The sequence below is a fragment of the Lontra canadensis genome, unplaced genomic scaffold (assembly GCF_010015895.1).
Source record: "Lontra canadensis isolate GAN:19392208 unplaced genomic scaffold, GSC_riverotter_1.0 scaffold8, whole genome shotgun sequence".
NCBI lineage: Eukaryota > Metazoa > Chordata > Mammalia > Carnivora > Mustelidae > Lontra > Lontra canadensis.
In genome coordinates, this window is record NW_022631002.1 from 15,918,860 (window position 1) to 15,933,238 (window position 14,379).

The 14,379-nt window shown below is 48.5% G+C and overlaps 1 protein-coding gene across 3 annotated transcripts in view; it reads right to left on the reverse strand.

Moving 5' to 3' along the window:
- Positions 1 to 12,249: 12,249 nt before the first annotated feature.
- WWP2 (WW domain containing E3 ubiquitin protein ligase 2) overlaps positions 12,250 to 14,379 on the reverse strand; it is a 151,955-nt gene continuing 149,825 nt past the window's right edge. For all 3 annotated transcript variants that reach the window (XM_032854054.1, XM_032854055.1, XM_032854057.1), the window contains 3 exons: positions 13,289 to 13,385; positions 13,053 to 13,125; positions 12,250 to 12,576 (listed from right to left, as the gene is read on the reverse strand). In XM_032854054.1, coding sequence (XP_032709945.1) covers positions 12,477 to 12,576; positions 13,053 to 13,125; positions 13,289 to 13,385 — 270 coding nt within the window. In that variant the 3' untranslated portion in view covers positions 12,250 to 12,476. The remainder of the gene's footprint in view (positions 12,577 to 13,052; positions 13,126 to 13,288; positions 13,386 to 14,379) is intronic.

The following is a 14,379-nucleotide window of genomic DNA, read 5'->3' on the forward strand; positions in this document are numbered from 1 at the left end:
GGGGAAGCAGGCTCCCCGCTGAGCAGAGAACCCGATGTGGGACTCGATCCCAGGACCCTGAAACCATGACCTGAGCCGAAGGCAAAGGCTTAAGCCACTGAGCCACCCAGGCGCCCCTGTTGTTTTTGAAAATACCAAAAATTACGTCCTGGGAAAAGTCTCCTCCAAACTCTGTAGCTGTAACATTACCCTCACTTCCACTTCCAAGGCTTCAGACTGACTTAACAGAGTTCAGTCCATTTCTGCTACGCACATTACAGAGGACGGTATTTGTGCCTTACTGGTTTTGTGTGATAACTAATATCTGAAATATCCTTTGACTTGTAAATTAGTTATCCTTCATGTAAAGATGGAAACTATCAGAATGGAACAACTGTGGGCCAACTAATTAAATGTTCTTTAATTATGCTCACTCAGCCCACCAGTCACTAAAGGGACAAAAGAGAACTAATACTATTAAGGAGCTACCTTATTAATTCTATGTGCTAGTTGCAGAGTAAACCTTTCCAGCAGGAAACAGCAACATCAGAATGGCAATCCAATTTCTGGAGGACCCTGGAGCTATGAGAACTCAGCCATATACAATGACTTTGACTTCAAACCAAAGAATTAACACAGGCCCTCATAAAAGAATGAAATCAGGGTTGTTTGTTAAACTACAACAGACTAAGAAAACTACCTCATCTGCTCCTGTTCCCAGAAATGGGGAGGATTTGTGGCATGCTTCGAAGGCAAGGGAAGATTTCATTTATGTGACCCACAAGAGCAGACTTTTTTACAGCTTTCCTAAACAAATTCATTCCAGATTATTCTATGTAATAGAGGCAAGTGCTGATTTGCTTATCTTTGTGCTATTCAATTCTATTATCAATGTTTGCCTGGGAACAACACAGTGCAGATCTTTCAAAAAAAAAAAAAATAATAGACATTCTTGTTGGGGGAGTAGGTAGAAAGTGACTCAGAAAGCAGGAAAATGGAAGTGGGGAAATAAAATAGAGGAAAAGGAAGGGAGGACCAGGGAAGTTAAATGTTTCCAGGGCATAAATCCAGAGAAACCTTTTTCTCAGCATTCCTCTGTGGAGCCAATCTGTTCTTCGACACTAGAGGGCGCCATTGGCTAGTCTCGTCTCTTGCCCAGCGAAGCCTTTGCTGCCCATTCCGCACAGGATTGGGAACCTTCCCCAGACTTGCCTCCCATCATTTCTGCTTTGAGCTGCAACCATCCAGACAAGATTTTGAAGGAACATGGAGAGTGTATGGGTGCAAAATGATTGGGTAAGGTTGCCACTCCTCTCTACTCACACTACTGCTTAGGCAATGAATATACTCAGTCTTCTCTGCCCTTCAGATAGCTTGTGCTTTGATTTTCCTCACTGCTGATACCACCCCTGGTTGCTTTAAAAACCATATTTACTGGTGTGCTGGTAAAAGTGAAACACCTAGTTCTCCCAAAAAAGGGGGTGGCGGGGTTTGATTTGTAGCCTTGGCCAATTCCCCTGGTGTAAATACTCCCACCATGGCTTGATGGCTTGATCCCAACATTAGTTGATGGGAAGAGCCCAGCATTAGTTGAGAAGAGATGCACAGTAACATGGCATGACAGAGTACTTCCTAAATACGATACAATAGACACCAGTAACCTCAAGAACACGCATGATAGTAAAATGTAGTAAGATTATTTGGAAATGATGCATTTTGAATATGACCTTTTTAGATATAACTTATTTCAATAAAAATGTATACAACTTACCAACCTCATTAGACTCTCTGGGAATCTGTGTTAAGATCCCCTCTTTGCGGTTCCTATACACATGGGAGTGAGAAGCTTTATTTTGATATAGACAATCTATCCATTTCTTGCCTCTGGTTCGCACTCTGTGAGTCACTCTGTTGGTCAAGTCCTTTCCCAGCTCTGGGTCACCTGGGTGGCTCCATTGGTTAAGCCTCCAACTCAAGATCCCAGGGTCCTGGCTCTGCACTCAGCAGGGCGTCTGCTTGAGGATTCTCTCCCTTTGCCCCTCCCCCATTCAAATAAACAAAATCTTAAAGAAAAAAAATAATAAGAAGTCCTTTCCCAGCTCAAGACTTCTTCTCATACACACATATCTATTATACTCCACAAGGTGTTTTCCTTCTCAGCTTAGTACCCTGTCAACCTCTTTCTATCTACTAAAGCTACTCAGATCAATCGTAACATAACGCGGCTACTATTTTAACAAAAATAACCAACTCAGGTCCTCACTTCATCTATTCGGGTCTTTCCTTATTTTCAACCCTGGCCTTATCCCTACCTCTTACCCGTCAGCATGTAAACACTCAATTCTCTCCCATCACCACATAAACACACACCTCTTTGTTTCAGTTAACTTCATTCAGCCAATAAACACCTATGTTCACTGAATTTTCTTTATCTTCCGAGCATTTTTTAAATCTTATGCAGCCCAGTTTTTGTCCCCACCATGCCCCTAACAGCCTGTACTAAAGTCACCAATGGCTTCTGCTTTCCCATTCAATTGACCCTGACCTGTCAGCCCTGACCTCACTTGACCTGACCTCTGAAGGCTTCTCTCCAGGAGCTCGTCCTGCTTCTCTTGGACCCTCATGGGCCCTTTCCTCTACTAAAGTGTCATCTTACTTAATCTAACACAAATTTTTAAAAGTCTCAATCTATATGACGCTTCTAATTCCAAAATTTGTTTCTCCTCTTTATTCCATATCCTGGCTAGTCACCCACTTGCCCAGAGTTTAGGAGTCACACTGGTCATACTGCTCACCTTCAGCCTCTACTTTCAGCCCCTGTGGGTCCTACCACATGGACCATGTCTGACAGCTGCCCTCTGTGTTTCCCTGCCCCTGCTCACAACTCCAGCTACCTTTTCTGCAGCTAAGGTTGCCTACCTGCAATTTCTTCGTACTTTCTTACCTTCCTTTTCCATATTCTATCCTCACGGCAGAGTCAGCTTGGCTGGACGATGAAGATGGAGAGGGTTGCATGATCTTACTCATCAGCTCGTGCCTATCACCACTGTCACTTTTATGGCCCGTCTCACTTGCCCTGTTTTTACCTTTATCCTGATTTCCATTATAGTTTTAACTACCCCCCCCAACACACACATACACACAAGTGAAAGATGCTTCAATGTGTTTAGTAAATGTCCTTACATATGGATGGATCATGGAAGAATATGCAGTCTAATTTTCAATGGGTACACATTTTACATTACATTTATTTCCCTTTCGATTTCATTCTTTCATGCCCTTTTAAAATTCAAAATAATATTAGGTCTCCTGAGTCAGTTAAGCGTCCGACTCTTGATTTTGGCTCAAGTCATGATCTCAGGGTTGTGAGGTCCGGTCCAGCATCGGGCTCCACACTGAGCATGGAGTCTGCTTAAGATTCTCTCTCCCTCTCCCTCCGCCTCTCCCCCCTGCTCACACGTGCTCTCTCTCTCTCTAAATAAATACATAAATAAAATTCAGAACAATATTGTAAAACCCTATCTTCATTCACTTCATAGCTTTTAATCGCATGTAGCAAAGACATTACTACGTGATCTTCAGATCCCATTTGATATTCCTTGTTCCTTACCTACCACAAACAATACATCTCATCCACTTTGCTGTTAGAGACAGCCACAGGTTAGCCCAGGCAATGAAGAGACGGGAGCAGTGTACACAGTGTAAAGCCCCTTTTGTCTCTTCCTCCCCTTGCCTTGGCAATAGAAGACGAACATGCTGAGCTCTGCCCTGACCCACCAACCTCATTCACACTGTTCCTGCTTACCCTCCATCAGTGCTCAGCCACACCAGCCTTCTACCCACTTCTGGAACATGCCAGTCTCCCAGTCAGGCCACTGTACCTGATGGGCCCAACCCCAGATGTGGCTCTTTGCTTGATGGGCTCCTTCCCAGCTTTCAGGTCTCCAGGCTGAAACACCTGTTTGGAGATGCTTTCCCTAAGGTCCTCTCTAAAAGACCCTTTCTCCCCTATCCCACTTGCCCATACTATTCTCTATCCTGTTTATCCAGGGTACAGCATGGTGACTATAGTTCCTAATACTACTTCCAAATATTGTATACTTTAACATTGCTAAGAGAGTGGATCTGAAATGTCCTTACCACAACGCAGCCTTAAGTGTCCTCAACATTAAAAACAATTGGTAACTATGTGAGGTGATTGATGTGGTAATCATTTTGCAATATACATACGTATCAAATCGTCATCTTGTATACCTTAAACTTACACAATATTCCATGTCAATTATATCTGAGTAAATCCAGAAAAAAATACCTATCCAGGGGTTTCCCAGACCCTATGGCAGACCGCTGATGCACCAGGGTGTGTGCCTGTTGGAGAACAGGGACAGGGTGAGTCAAATTCAATCCCCACCACATATACCCTATATTTTAGCCTCTGTGAAACAATTACAAGGAGGTAGCCAACCATCATGACTATAAAATCCAAAAGTTCAACTGTGAAATGAATTCCCTCACAAAAGAAACAGTGCTTCCACGTCCCTGGCCAGCCAGGGCCAGATGAGGCCACTATTGAGGAGGAAGTTGTGCCCCTCGAGCCAAACTCAGCAGGAGTTGTGGAGCTGCAGAGACCCTCCTTCAGGCTAGTTCACTGCTGTAATGGTACCACCTACCTAGCTGCTCACCCTATAATTATAGAGGAAACAGACCCAAAATTGTCCTTGAGAGATTGGACATAACTCTTTGCCAACTGGGTTTGGCTGGAGGCTCACATAAGCACTAATGACATCCCAATGCAGAGGGCGACAGTCACAGGCTGGGCCAGACCCAAGGCCTCTGAGGTCATTGGTGCTGCCAGGCAACTGACGTCAGGCTGTGGACTGGGTACAGGACTGAAATGACTCCCTATTCCCAGTATTTGCTTTCCCCAAGGAGAGGAAGAATAACAATACTGGTCCCTTTCCGCCTTTGTTCCTGGTTAGCAGGATTTTTTTTTTTTTTTAATTGACACACAATCTCCATGCTCTGGCTCTTTTGTTTACTAAAAATCATGGCCACATTCGGGGCCCAGAACATGGATGAGATGCTAATCCGAGGACACTGAATCTGACCTAGGATAGTGTACGAGTTATCTATTACTGTGTTAAGAAATTGCCATAAAATGCAGCCGCTAAAACAACACACGTTATGATCTCACAGTTTCTGTGGGTCAGGGGCTGCAGCGCAGTGTGGCTGGGTTCTCTGCTCATGGGCAGGCAGCAATCAAGGGGTCAGCTGGGCTGCAGTCATCTTAAGGTTCCAAGCACATGAGTTCATGGGCAGGTTTCAATTCCTCATGGGCTGTTGCATGGAGGGCCTCAGTCCCTACTGGTTGTTGACACAAAGCTGCCCTCAGTCCTTTGCTACATGGGTCTCTCCAACATGCAAGTTTGCTTCGTCAAAGTGCACAAGCCAAGAGGGCAATGCAGAGTCAGCTGGCAAGGGGAGGTCAAAAACCATTGAAACGCAGGCACACAAGTGACACCTGTCACCTTGGCCATGTTCTATTTGTAAGAACCAAATCATTAGCCCAGAGCCACTCAAGAGGAGGGGATTAGCCCACTAGGGTATAAATACCAGAAGGAGCTTGTAAGGCGACCACCTAAGAAGTCTGCCTTCCTGGGGCACCTGGGTCATTCAGTTGGTTAAAGAGTCTGCCTTTAGCTAAGACCATGATCCTGGGATTCTGGGATGGAGTCCCGCGTCGGGCTCCCTACTCAGCTGGGAGTCTGCTTCTCCCTCCCTCTGCCCTTCCCCCAGCTCGTGCTCTCTCTCTGTAATAAGTAAAATCTAGAAGAAGAAGAAGGGAGGGGAGAGGGGAGGAGGAAGAAGGAGAAGGAGAAGAAAAAGTAGTAGTAACAGTCATTGTTGTCGTCTGCCTTCCACTGATAGAATTTCATCAGAGTAATCCACAATAGGCTACAGGGGGGTTTCCCTTTTTTAATTTCAGCACTTAATTAATGTCTTAGAATGAAGATAATGTTAATAGAAAATGCAGAAGGAAAACATTCCTCCTGTTAACAGGACTATCTATTATTAGCAAAACAAAACAAAGCAAAGCAAAGCCCAAGCATCAGGAACCAAATCAGTGCTCTTAGAGAGGTAAGGCCTAATGGCCTTAACTGTGGCAAAACAGCAAAAATCAATTCTGACATGTATTTATCAATGCTCCCTACAGAGATTCCATTAAAATGAAAGTGAATGAATGTAAAAGATTTCTCATTGTCCCCTGGCCACTTGGCCCAATTTGAGAGAGAGTGAGAGAGAGAGAGAGAACCTGAGAGATAGAAAAGAAAATTCAACAAATTTCTAGGAGGAAAGCAGAAGTGGCCTGCAGCAGGATCTCCAGCCGAGATGAGTGTGGAAGGAGGTTCGCCAAGGAGAGTTCTGGAAATCCGCCAAGGAGAGTTCTGGAAATCCGAGAGAAATCCGAGAGTGGCTGGAATTAATGCCACAGGGGTAAACAGGGACAGATCCGACCAAAGTCAGGTCCCCTCTGGGACCCTGACGCACAGACTGCCAGCTGCAAGCTGTTCCTCCTCTGCCTCCCCTCACCCCACCATCCATCAAGGGAAAGGAAGTTAATCGAGAAGGCAGATTAACCATCTCTTTGCCCTCTCCAGCCTCGCTAAAATGACAGTGAAGAAAGCTTTATAAATCTTTCTCCACAAGGGCAAAGAGAATGTAAGAGGATTCAGGGACTGGACAAGGATGTTCACGCAGGTGTTGAAAGGTGGAAAGCAGGTGGAGGAGCACAGCCAAGCAGAGGTTTTAACCCAAAACCCTGCAGAGGGAGATACAGAGGAGAAGTGAGCAAGTCCCCAGAGACATGCAGTACTTGGGAGCAGCGGGAGGGCAGGAAAAGTGTGGACAACTTGGGTCGTTCAAAGTAGTTTCTCTGTGGAAGGGTGGGACACCCAGGTCCCCATGCCCAGCCACAGAGCCTGGCCATCTCCCCTCTGCCAGTTACAGGAGCCCAGGCTGAGGGGAAGGGCAAGAAACTGAGAAAAGTTCAAGTCAGGGGCCAGGACTCTGAGAACCAAGGTTCCTTCCTTCCCCTGATCCCCAGCAAGCCTACAGTCAGGTGTACCCCAGCTCAGGTATCTCCTCCCCACCCAGGCAGAGAACAGAACTTTCCTCATGCCTCCCCAGAGAAAATGATCACCCCAGAGAAAAGACACGTGAGCGGTGACATTTACGGTCCCAGTATAAAGGTCCACCTGCCATGAATCCTCTTACAGCAAAGACCAGCAGGCAAGAGACCATCGAGGACTGTCTTCTGAAATAGGGAGAACCACGAAGATTAGGGAAGGAGTTGTCGTCTCCCTGTGTGTGTGCTTTTTCCTAATGGTGTTGCAGCTATCTCCTCCTGTCCTGCTGGGCATCCATTCGACAGCCTTATCTTCTGAGTGGCAGTCTGGGCCCCGGCCTGGGCGTACCTAGGAATATCACAGATTCAGGCTGGATCCCTGGATGGTTTGTCTTGATGAGTTTCTGCCTCCATCTTTTTCAAAGCCATGGCCCAGTATATAGCAGAGGCAGCTGGGTTTTGTGGCAGTTTGCTGGTTGGCCACTTTTCATGAAACAGGAGGGAGCACTGGGCTGGTGCTCAGGCCCCGTCCAGATTGGAGCTTATTTAGACCCCCTGACCCCCCAGCAGCTGCACACCCGGGCACGGCTGGAAGGCTCTGGGTGCACCAGCAGACTCGGGATCTTGGTCGACATTTTGCGTTTTGCTCTATTTCTGACCCCTGGAAGTCTCTCCCTTGTTTTTGAACAAGCCTTTTGGGGTTTCTCTTGTTATATTTTATGTGTCTTTATTATATGTTCGTAACAGAGAGGTTGGCCAAGTCGTGAATTTACTGCACCATCTCGACAGAACACATTTTGGTTTCTAACACTGACTTTATAAACTCTGAAAAGAACAAAGAAGAGTTGATTCTGTGTTGGGGTGATAGTACTGAAGTTGGGAATAGAGTATCATAGAGATCATCAAAGACATCCGAAAGAGGCAAGTTGAAGGGGCCAAAACTGACAGGCATCTAAGAAAATAATGATTGCTGTCTCTGGGACCAACTGAGTCCGAGTTAGACCCCGAATCCATGATGTTCAAATGGTACGGATAAAAGTACGCCAAAGAACTCACATTTTCCGATGTGAGTCGGCTGAAGGCGGACTCATAAAGCACAGGCTATAGAAAAGTGAGCCAGACTGGGACACTTTAATCAAGCTCAGAATCACAGGGTCCTGATAAGTAAAAGGATATTGAAATATTGGATTCACAGGGTAGACCATAGGGATATGAGGTGGGATAAGAACTTAAGGCACTAACTCATTTTCTTCAGTGGGGCTGGGGCCTTACTGATGCCAAGTCTAGCTGAAGAACCAGGAGAGCTTGCTGTTGTAAGCATACCTCTAAACAGAGACACAGAGATCTTCAGGGTTTTTCTAGAAGGGTGATGTAAGCCCCAATACAGAATGCCAGTGGGGTAGCAAGAACTGAGACTCCAGATCCACGAAGGTCCCACCTTATATAAAGTCTCACTGACACCTGGGAGACCCACTGGAGATCTCTGGCAATAAAGGAAGTCCTATCAGCTCACTTTACTTCCAAAATAATCATATAGCTTTGACTACATCAGAACTTCTTACAGAGTGTAGGGGTAGGGGGGCCTCTCTGCCTGCCTAATTCTGTTTGAAACACTTTCAAATAAGGAAAAAAGAAATTGAGGATATAGGAAAAGCAAAGAGAGGTACTTAGAACCACCCGCCCCCCACCCAGGGTGAGAGACTGGATGAGGAAGAAAAAACTGTATTATATTATACTATTAATTCTGGAGCAAACAATATATATTTATAGTATCATAGTATTATAGATGTCTTTTGTTACTTTTGTTACTTTTCAGCTTTTTTAATAAACCTTTAGAAAAAGTACAGATGATTTAATTGTGATTGCACAAAACAATGTTAAAAGAAAAAAAAAAAAAAAAAAGAACTTGTGTAGAAGTAAAAGGACAGCTACCCAAAGTCAGGAGAAGGAATGCAGACGGAGAGCTGGAAGGACAGCCAGGGGAGCTCAGATGCACTGCTCAAAGTGGGGTGGCAAGGGACCCTGTCCATTGCTAAGGCTAGGAACACAGGAACCTTTCTACAGGCAATGGGGTAGACTCTGTTGGGGGTTTAAAGTTGTATCCAGAAAGATACAAAAGAAACTAGCAATCCTAGCCTCTAGCAGATGATCAGAGGAACAAGAGTAAGGGGAGGGTTGGTGGTAGCCTTTCACTGTAGACCCTATGTATCTTTGAATTTTAAAACTTTTAAAAAAATTTTTAAGTAAAAGTGAAGGTAACTTTACTTCCAACTTCCAGGACTGCCCCCTCCTGGAAGAGCAGCACCAGGGCACAAGACCCGCCAAAGGGCATTCGCTGAAGGGGTGCAGCCAAGAGCAAACTGTTGGACACAACCCTAATGCCCCTTAGGATGGAGATGGGCATATCATAGGAACCATAGGAACTATATGCAGTAGTTAAAGAATCATTTAGACCTATGTTGAGGAAGATGGAAAGGTTTCCCAAACACCTTGTTGAATGAGACAAGTGGTTAGCATAGATAAGATCCCATTTTTGGTATATTTAAAAGTGATATGTATATACGATCTGCGTAGGCACAGTGAGTAGTATGGAAGGGCCGCAGCAAACTTAACAGCAGTCATTTCCGAGGTAAGACTGGGGAGAACAGTTTCTTACTTGTGTCTTACTTGAATTTGTTATGGGATATTTGCGTATGTGTAGACTTCTTTCAGTAATGTTCTCAAAGCACAGCTTTGCTCTGTCAAGTGGGAAAAGGCTTTGGAGGGGTGCAGTGAACTCCCCGAGCAAACTCCAGGGAAGAACCAATCTGAACATCTCTGCCTCCCTTGAGAACAGGCACGATCAGGGTAAGGCTTGATCAATGTCATTTCCATGTCAAATGCCTTAAGACGCAACACCCTGGTGATCTGTCCCATGTGAATCCTTAAGTGTTCAAAAAGTGGGGAGCAAGACCTCGTATGACCATTAGCTCAAGATCATGGCATCCCTCTATCATGGTGAGACTCAGTAAATGTTTCTCAAATGAACAACTGCCCAGACACGGTCCCCAGAAGCTGGTTTCCAAAACCCACCGGACCTGCAGCCACAACAGTTCATGTTCTGGCCCCGCAACAACTGTTCACAGAAACCCTGGCCTGGGGGGGCGGGGAGCAGTGAGGGCATCCAACCCTGACCAAGGGCCACCCCCATGATCCCTACACAAGGACTCAGCCACCCACAAGAAGTGTGACTGTCTCAGTTAATAACACACACATTCCTGATACCAGCAAGGTCATGGAATTTCCACCCCTGTCTGGGCCTGGAGGGGGGCCCAGAAGCCTCTCGTCCCGAGCACAGCGATCGTGCAGACATCCACACCAACGCTGCCCACAACTGCTGATTGTTTATTGCACGAGAAACTGGCAATACCAAGGCAAGGGGGAAGGCATTACAAAACCATCTGCTGACCAACCCAGAGCTACCGAAGGACACTCTACACAACACCTCAGTTATATACATGTATGTACACACATGCACACACATGAACACACTCGGAATACCTAGGAGTCTCAGGCTTCCAAACCCCACACAGCAGCTTGCACCCCAACCCCCCAGGAGAGAGGGACACTGCAGGGAAGCACAGCAAATAACTCCAGGAAAGAGAACAGGTTGAGCTCCAGTGAGCCAAGCCACTCAAATCAGCACACGCAACTGGACACGGGCTGTCCCTCCATGGGCTGGGGCGGGGAAGGACAAGGGTCTGGGGATGTGTGCCAGTCCTAAGAAGGCCCCGTGACTGGTCTGTGGGCCTGCCTGGGGTCCTAGGAAGCTCAAGCTAGTCTGCAGCTGGTGCGCAGCATGAAAGCCCCGGGGGCCTAGACCAGGGAGCTCAGAACCACCACAGCGCCAGTATCCCAGAGGAGCGTGTTCGCCTTTACACATCTCCACACGTGGCGGACCGCCCATGTCAGAGGCTGGCGGGGGCTCCAGACACCAAGTCAGACCGTGTGCGGCAGCTCGAGGCCCTTCCGCTGACCTCCGTGGGCAGACAAAGCCTCCGGGCAGACAAAGTTCACCCGGGCAGGATGAACGTGCTCTAGGGCAGCTGCACACACTGCATTCTCAACAGGAGACTAATGGACCTGCCTGTAGCCTCAGAGGCCGCTGGGGAATGACAGGGCTCCCCCCCCCCCCACATGCTCCATCACTCGGGGCTGCTGGACATCTACATCTAGGAAAGGGAGTTCTCTATCGAATGCGGCAAGGTTGGGTGACACCTGGGACGCCATCCCCTCCCCTCTGTCAGGGCTTGGGGACTAGGTTGGGTGACACCTAGGACGCCATCCCCTCCCCTCTCTGTCAGGGCTTGGGGACTAGGTTGGGTGACACCTGGGACGCCATCCCCTCCCCTCTCTGTCAGGGCTTGGGGACTAGGCCGCTGTGAAGCTGGGCCGCCGGGTCGGGCCTGCCTTGCTCACAGAACTGCTAAGCAGGTTCCTAAAAGGAGCAGCTGTTTGGGAAGTTCTTGGACCAATGGTGTCGGGTTCCTCCAGGTCCCATCGACTCCGGGTGTACCAGCTCCTTGACAGAGAGTGACAACAGCACACCAACATCAAAACACAAAGTAACCCTACACACAAAATGCTCAGGTTGATAAAAAAGGGAAAAGAAAGTCTGAGGGAGTTTGTTGTTTCCAACCCCCCGACACCTGAGCAGCTGGTACAACCCTTTATTTGCAGGAAAGAACAAACTGTCCCACACCGAGTGCAGAGATGGGCCTCGCTGCACAGCCTCAGTGGCTGGGTCCCGCTGGGACAGGCAGCAGCAGGCTTCCACCCAGAGCTCTCTCCAGTGCGGGAAGAGTTTCTCTCCCTCAGACCTCCACTCTATGCAGATCACTGGAAAAGTTCTATTTAAAAGACCTCTTTTACTGGCAAAGACCCTGGGCTTTCGCAGCCCAGAAGAGCTACCCCGAGTGAGCGGCCCGTCTCCTCCTTGCCGAACTGGCCCGTGAGAACCAGGGCTTCTGCCACAGCTCTCCGGCACAGGGCGCCCTTCCCTGCGCGCTCATGCATACGTAGCGAAGGGCTTAGGGGAAAGGAGGAAGAGCTTACAGAGAAGGTCAGGCCTCCAGACTTTGCAGTGGGTGACGGGGCCAAAGGTGACATGGGGGCTTTACTCCAGACTGCCACCAGTGGGTAGGAGAAAGGAAGGGACAGGCAGGGCCTCTTGAGGTCCAACTCTGCTACCACCAGCCTGACGACACTGTGGTCCCATGCACGGCCACCACCTGGGGGGGCCTCCCAGGAGCTCTGTGGCCACCGGCCTCTCAGGGCAGAAAGAACTCATGACTACATGTGCGCTGGGGGGTGTGGGAGGGGGCTGCCTCGGTTACTCCTGTCCGAAGCCCTCAGTCTCCTCGATGGCGTACAGCAGCTTCTCCTTCAGCTGTTCGTAGCTCTTATATGGTGGGAGATCCAGGCGGTTGAAACTGTTAAGAGAGGGAAGCAGAACGGTCAGCAAGGGGAGGTCAGGGCTCCACGGCCCTGCCCCAACCTGGCCAGAGTGGGATCAAAGTAGTTCACGGGACCGTGGTTCCCTCACACACTGTGGCCAGATGCCAGAACAGAGCCCTTGAGAGCCCTGCTGTGTGAGGCCTTCATGCTTCCTGTGCCTAGTCCTTGGAAGGGTCAGCAGACAGGGCAGGGCAGCAGGGGAAATGGGGAAATGGGGGCCTGGGCAGAGGGCACAAAGGGAAGCAGCTCTTTGTCTACTGGAATGAAGTGTTTGGTGAGGGATACGAACTGCGGGCACAAATGCCAGAAGCTCAGAGGCCCCTCCTCTCCAACCCCAGAGCCACAAAGACGTTGCCAAAGTCCCTGAAGCCGCCCCACCCAAAGGGCTGCCCTCAGGAGCTCGTGTGGCCTGTGAACTGTGGCCACCTCCCACTAAAACCAGCACACTTACCACGTGTGGCTTCTGGGCAGCCAGGTTTCCTTGCCAACCTTGTCGATGCAAAATTTCTGCGGTCCGTTGCTACCTGTTATCCAAAAGAGAAACAGCATAGGCAACAGGACCACGCCTTCCATGGGCAGGACCCTGACTCCCCGCTACAGACGGCTCAGGCCCCGCCCACTCACTCACACCCTGGGAGTGGCCCCCAGGCCCACCCTAGGGCGCCAGCAGGGCGAGGGAACACGTACCAATGAGTTCGGCAAATCCGCCAACAGGCAGGCGGCAAGTCCCAGTGACAAACTGCAGCAGTCGGATCCTCTTCTCGTTGTCCATCTCCTTCACCACCTAGGACGAACTCGGCCAGTCAGAGCAAAGCCAGGACGCCCACCTGACCCAGAGCCTCGCCCTAACCTGTGATTCCGGTCAGCCGGCACCCCTCTCCGGGGCTGAGAACACAAAGCCCAGGTTGGGTGGGGGATTACAGCCACCAACCTTGGGAACCCCAAAGCCACTCCCTCTGAGAGGCGGGGTTTGTAGGCCATTCCCTGTAGCCCATGGGACATCTCGGTCTTAGGGGCACCGTGAGCCAGGTTTTCTCTTCCCATCCAAGTTCTGCTTTTAAAAATATACTAAGGATGGGCTCCCCTGCGCAACGGGGAGCCTGCTTCTCCCTCTGCTAGTGGCTCCCCCTGCTTGTACTCTCTTCTCTGCTCGGTCTCTCAAATAAATAAATAAAATCTTTAAAAAATAATTAAAAAGTAAATAGTTTTTAAAAGGGGGGGGGGCGCCTGGGTGGCTCAGTCATTAAGTGTCTGCCTTCAGCTCAGGTCATGATCCCAGGGTCCTGGGATCGAACCCTGCATCAGGTTCTCTGCTCGGTGGGAAGCCTGCTTCTCCTTCTCCCAAACCCCGTGCTTGTGTTCCCTCTCTCACTGTGTCTCTCTCTGTCAAATAAATAAATACAATCTTTAAAAATACACATATACTAAGGATGGGAGTGACTGCTTCATGGGAATGGGGTTTGTTTTTGGGGGGAGATGAAATGTTCTGAAATTAGACGGTGGTCATGACTGCCTTGTACTGCGAAAGGCTAATGATAATACCTTAAAATGCTGAACATGGTGAGTTTTATGGGGTGGGAATTTTGCCTTCACAAGGGAATGTTTATATACCTATTCTTCCCCATGTATGCTATACTTCATAACGACAACAAGACTACACATACAAAAGAATCAACTCAGTACATCCAGGACTCAGCTCATTCAGTTTCTCCAGAGACAAGCAATGCTGGCCCATGTCCCCTGGCTAGAAGGAAACCACATGACCAATGGGAGCTTTC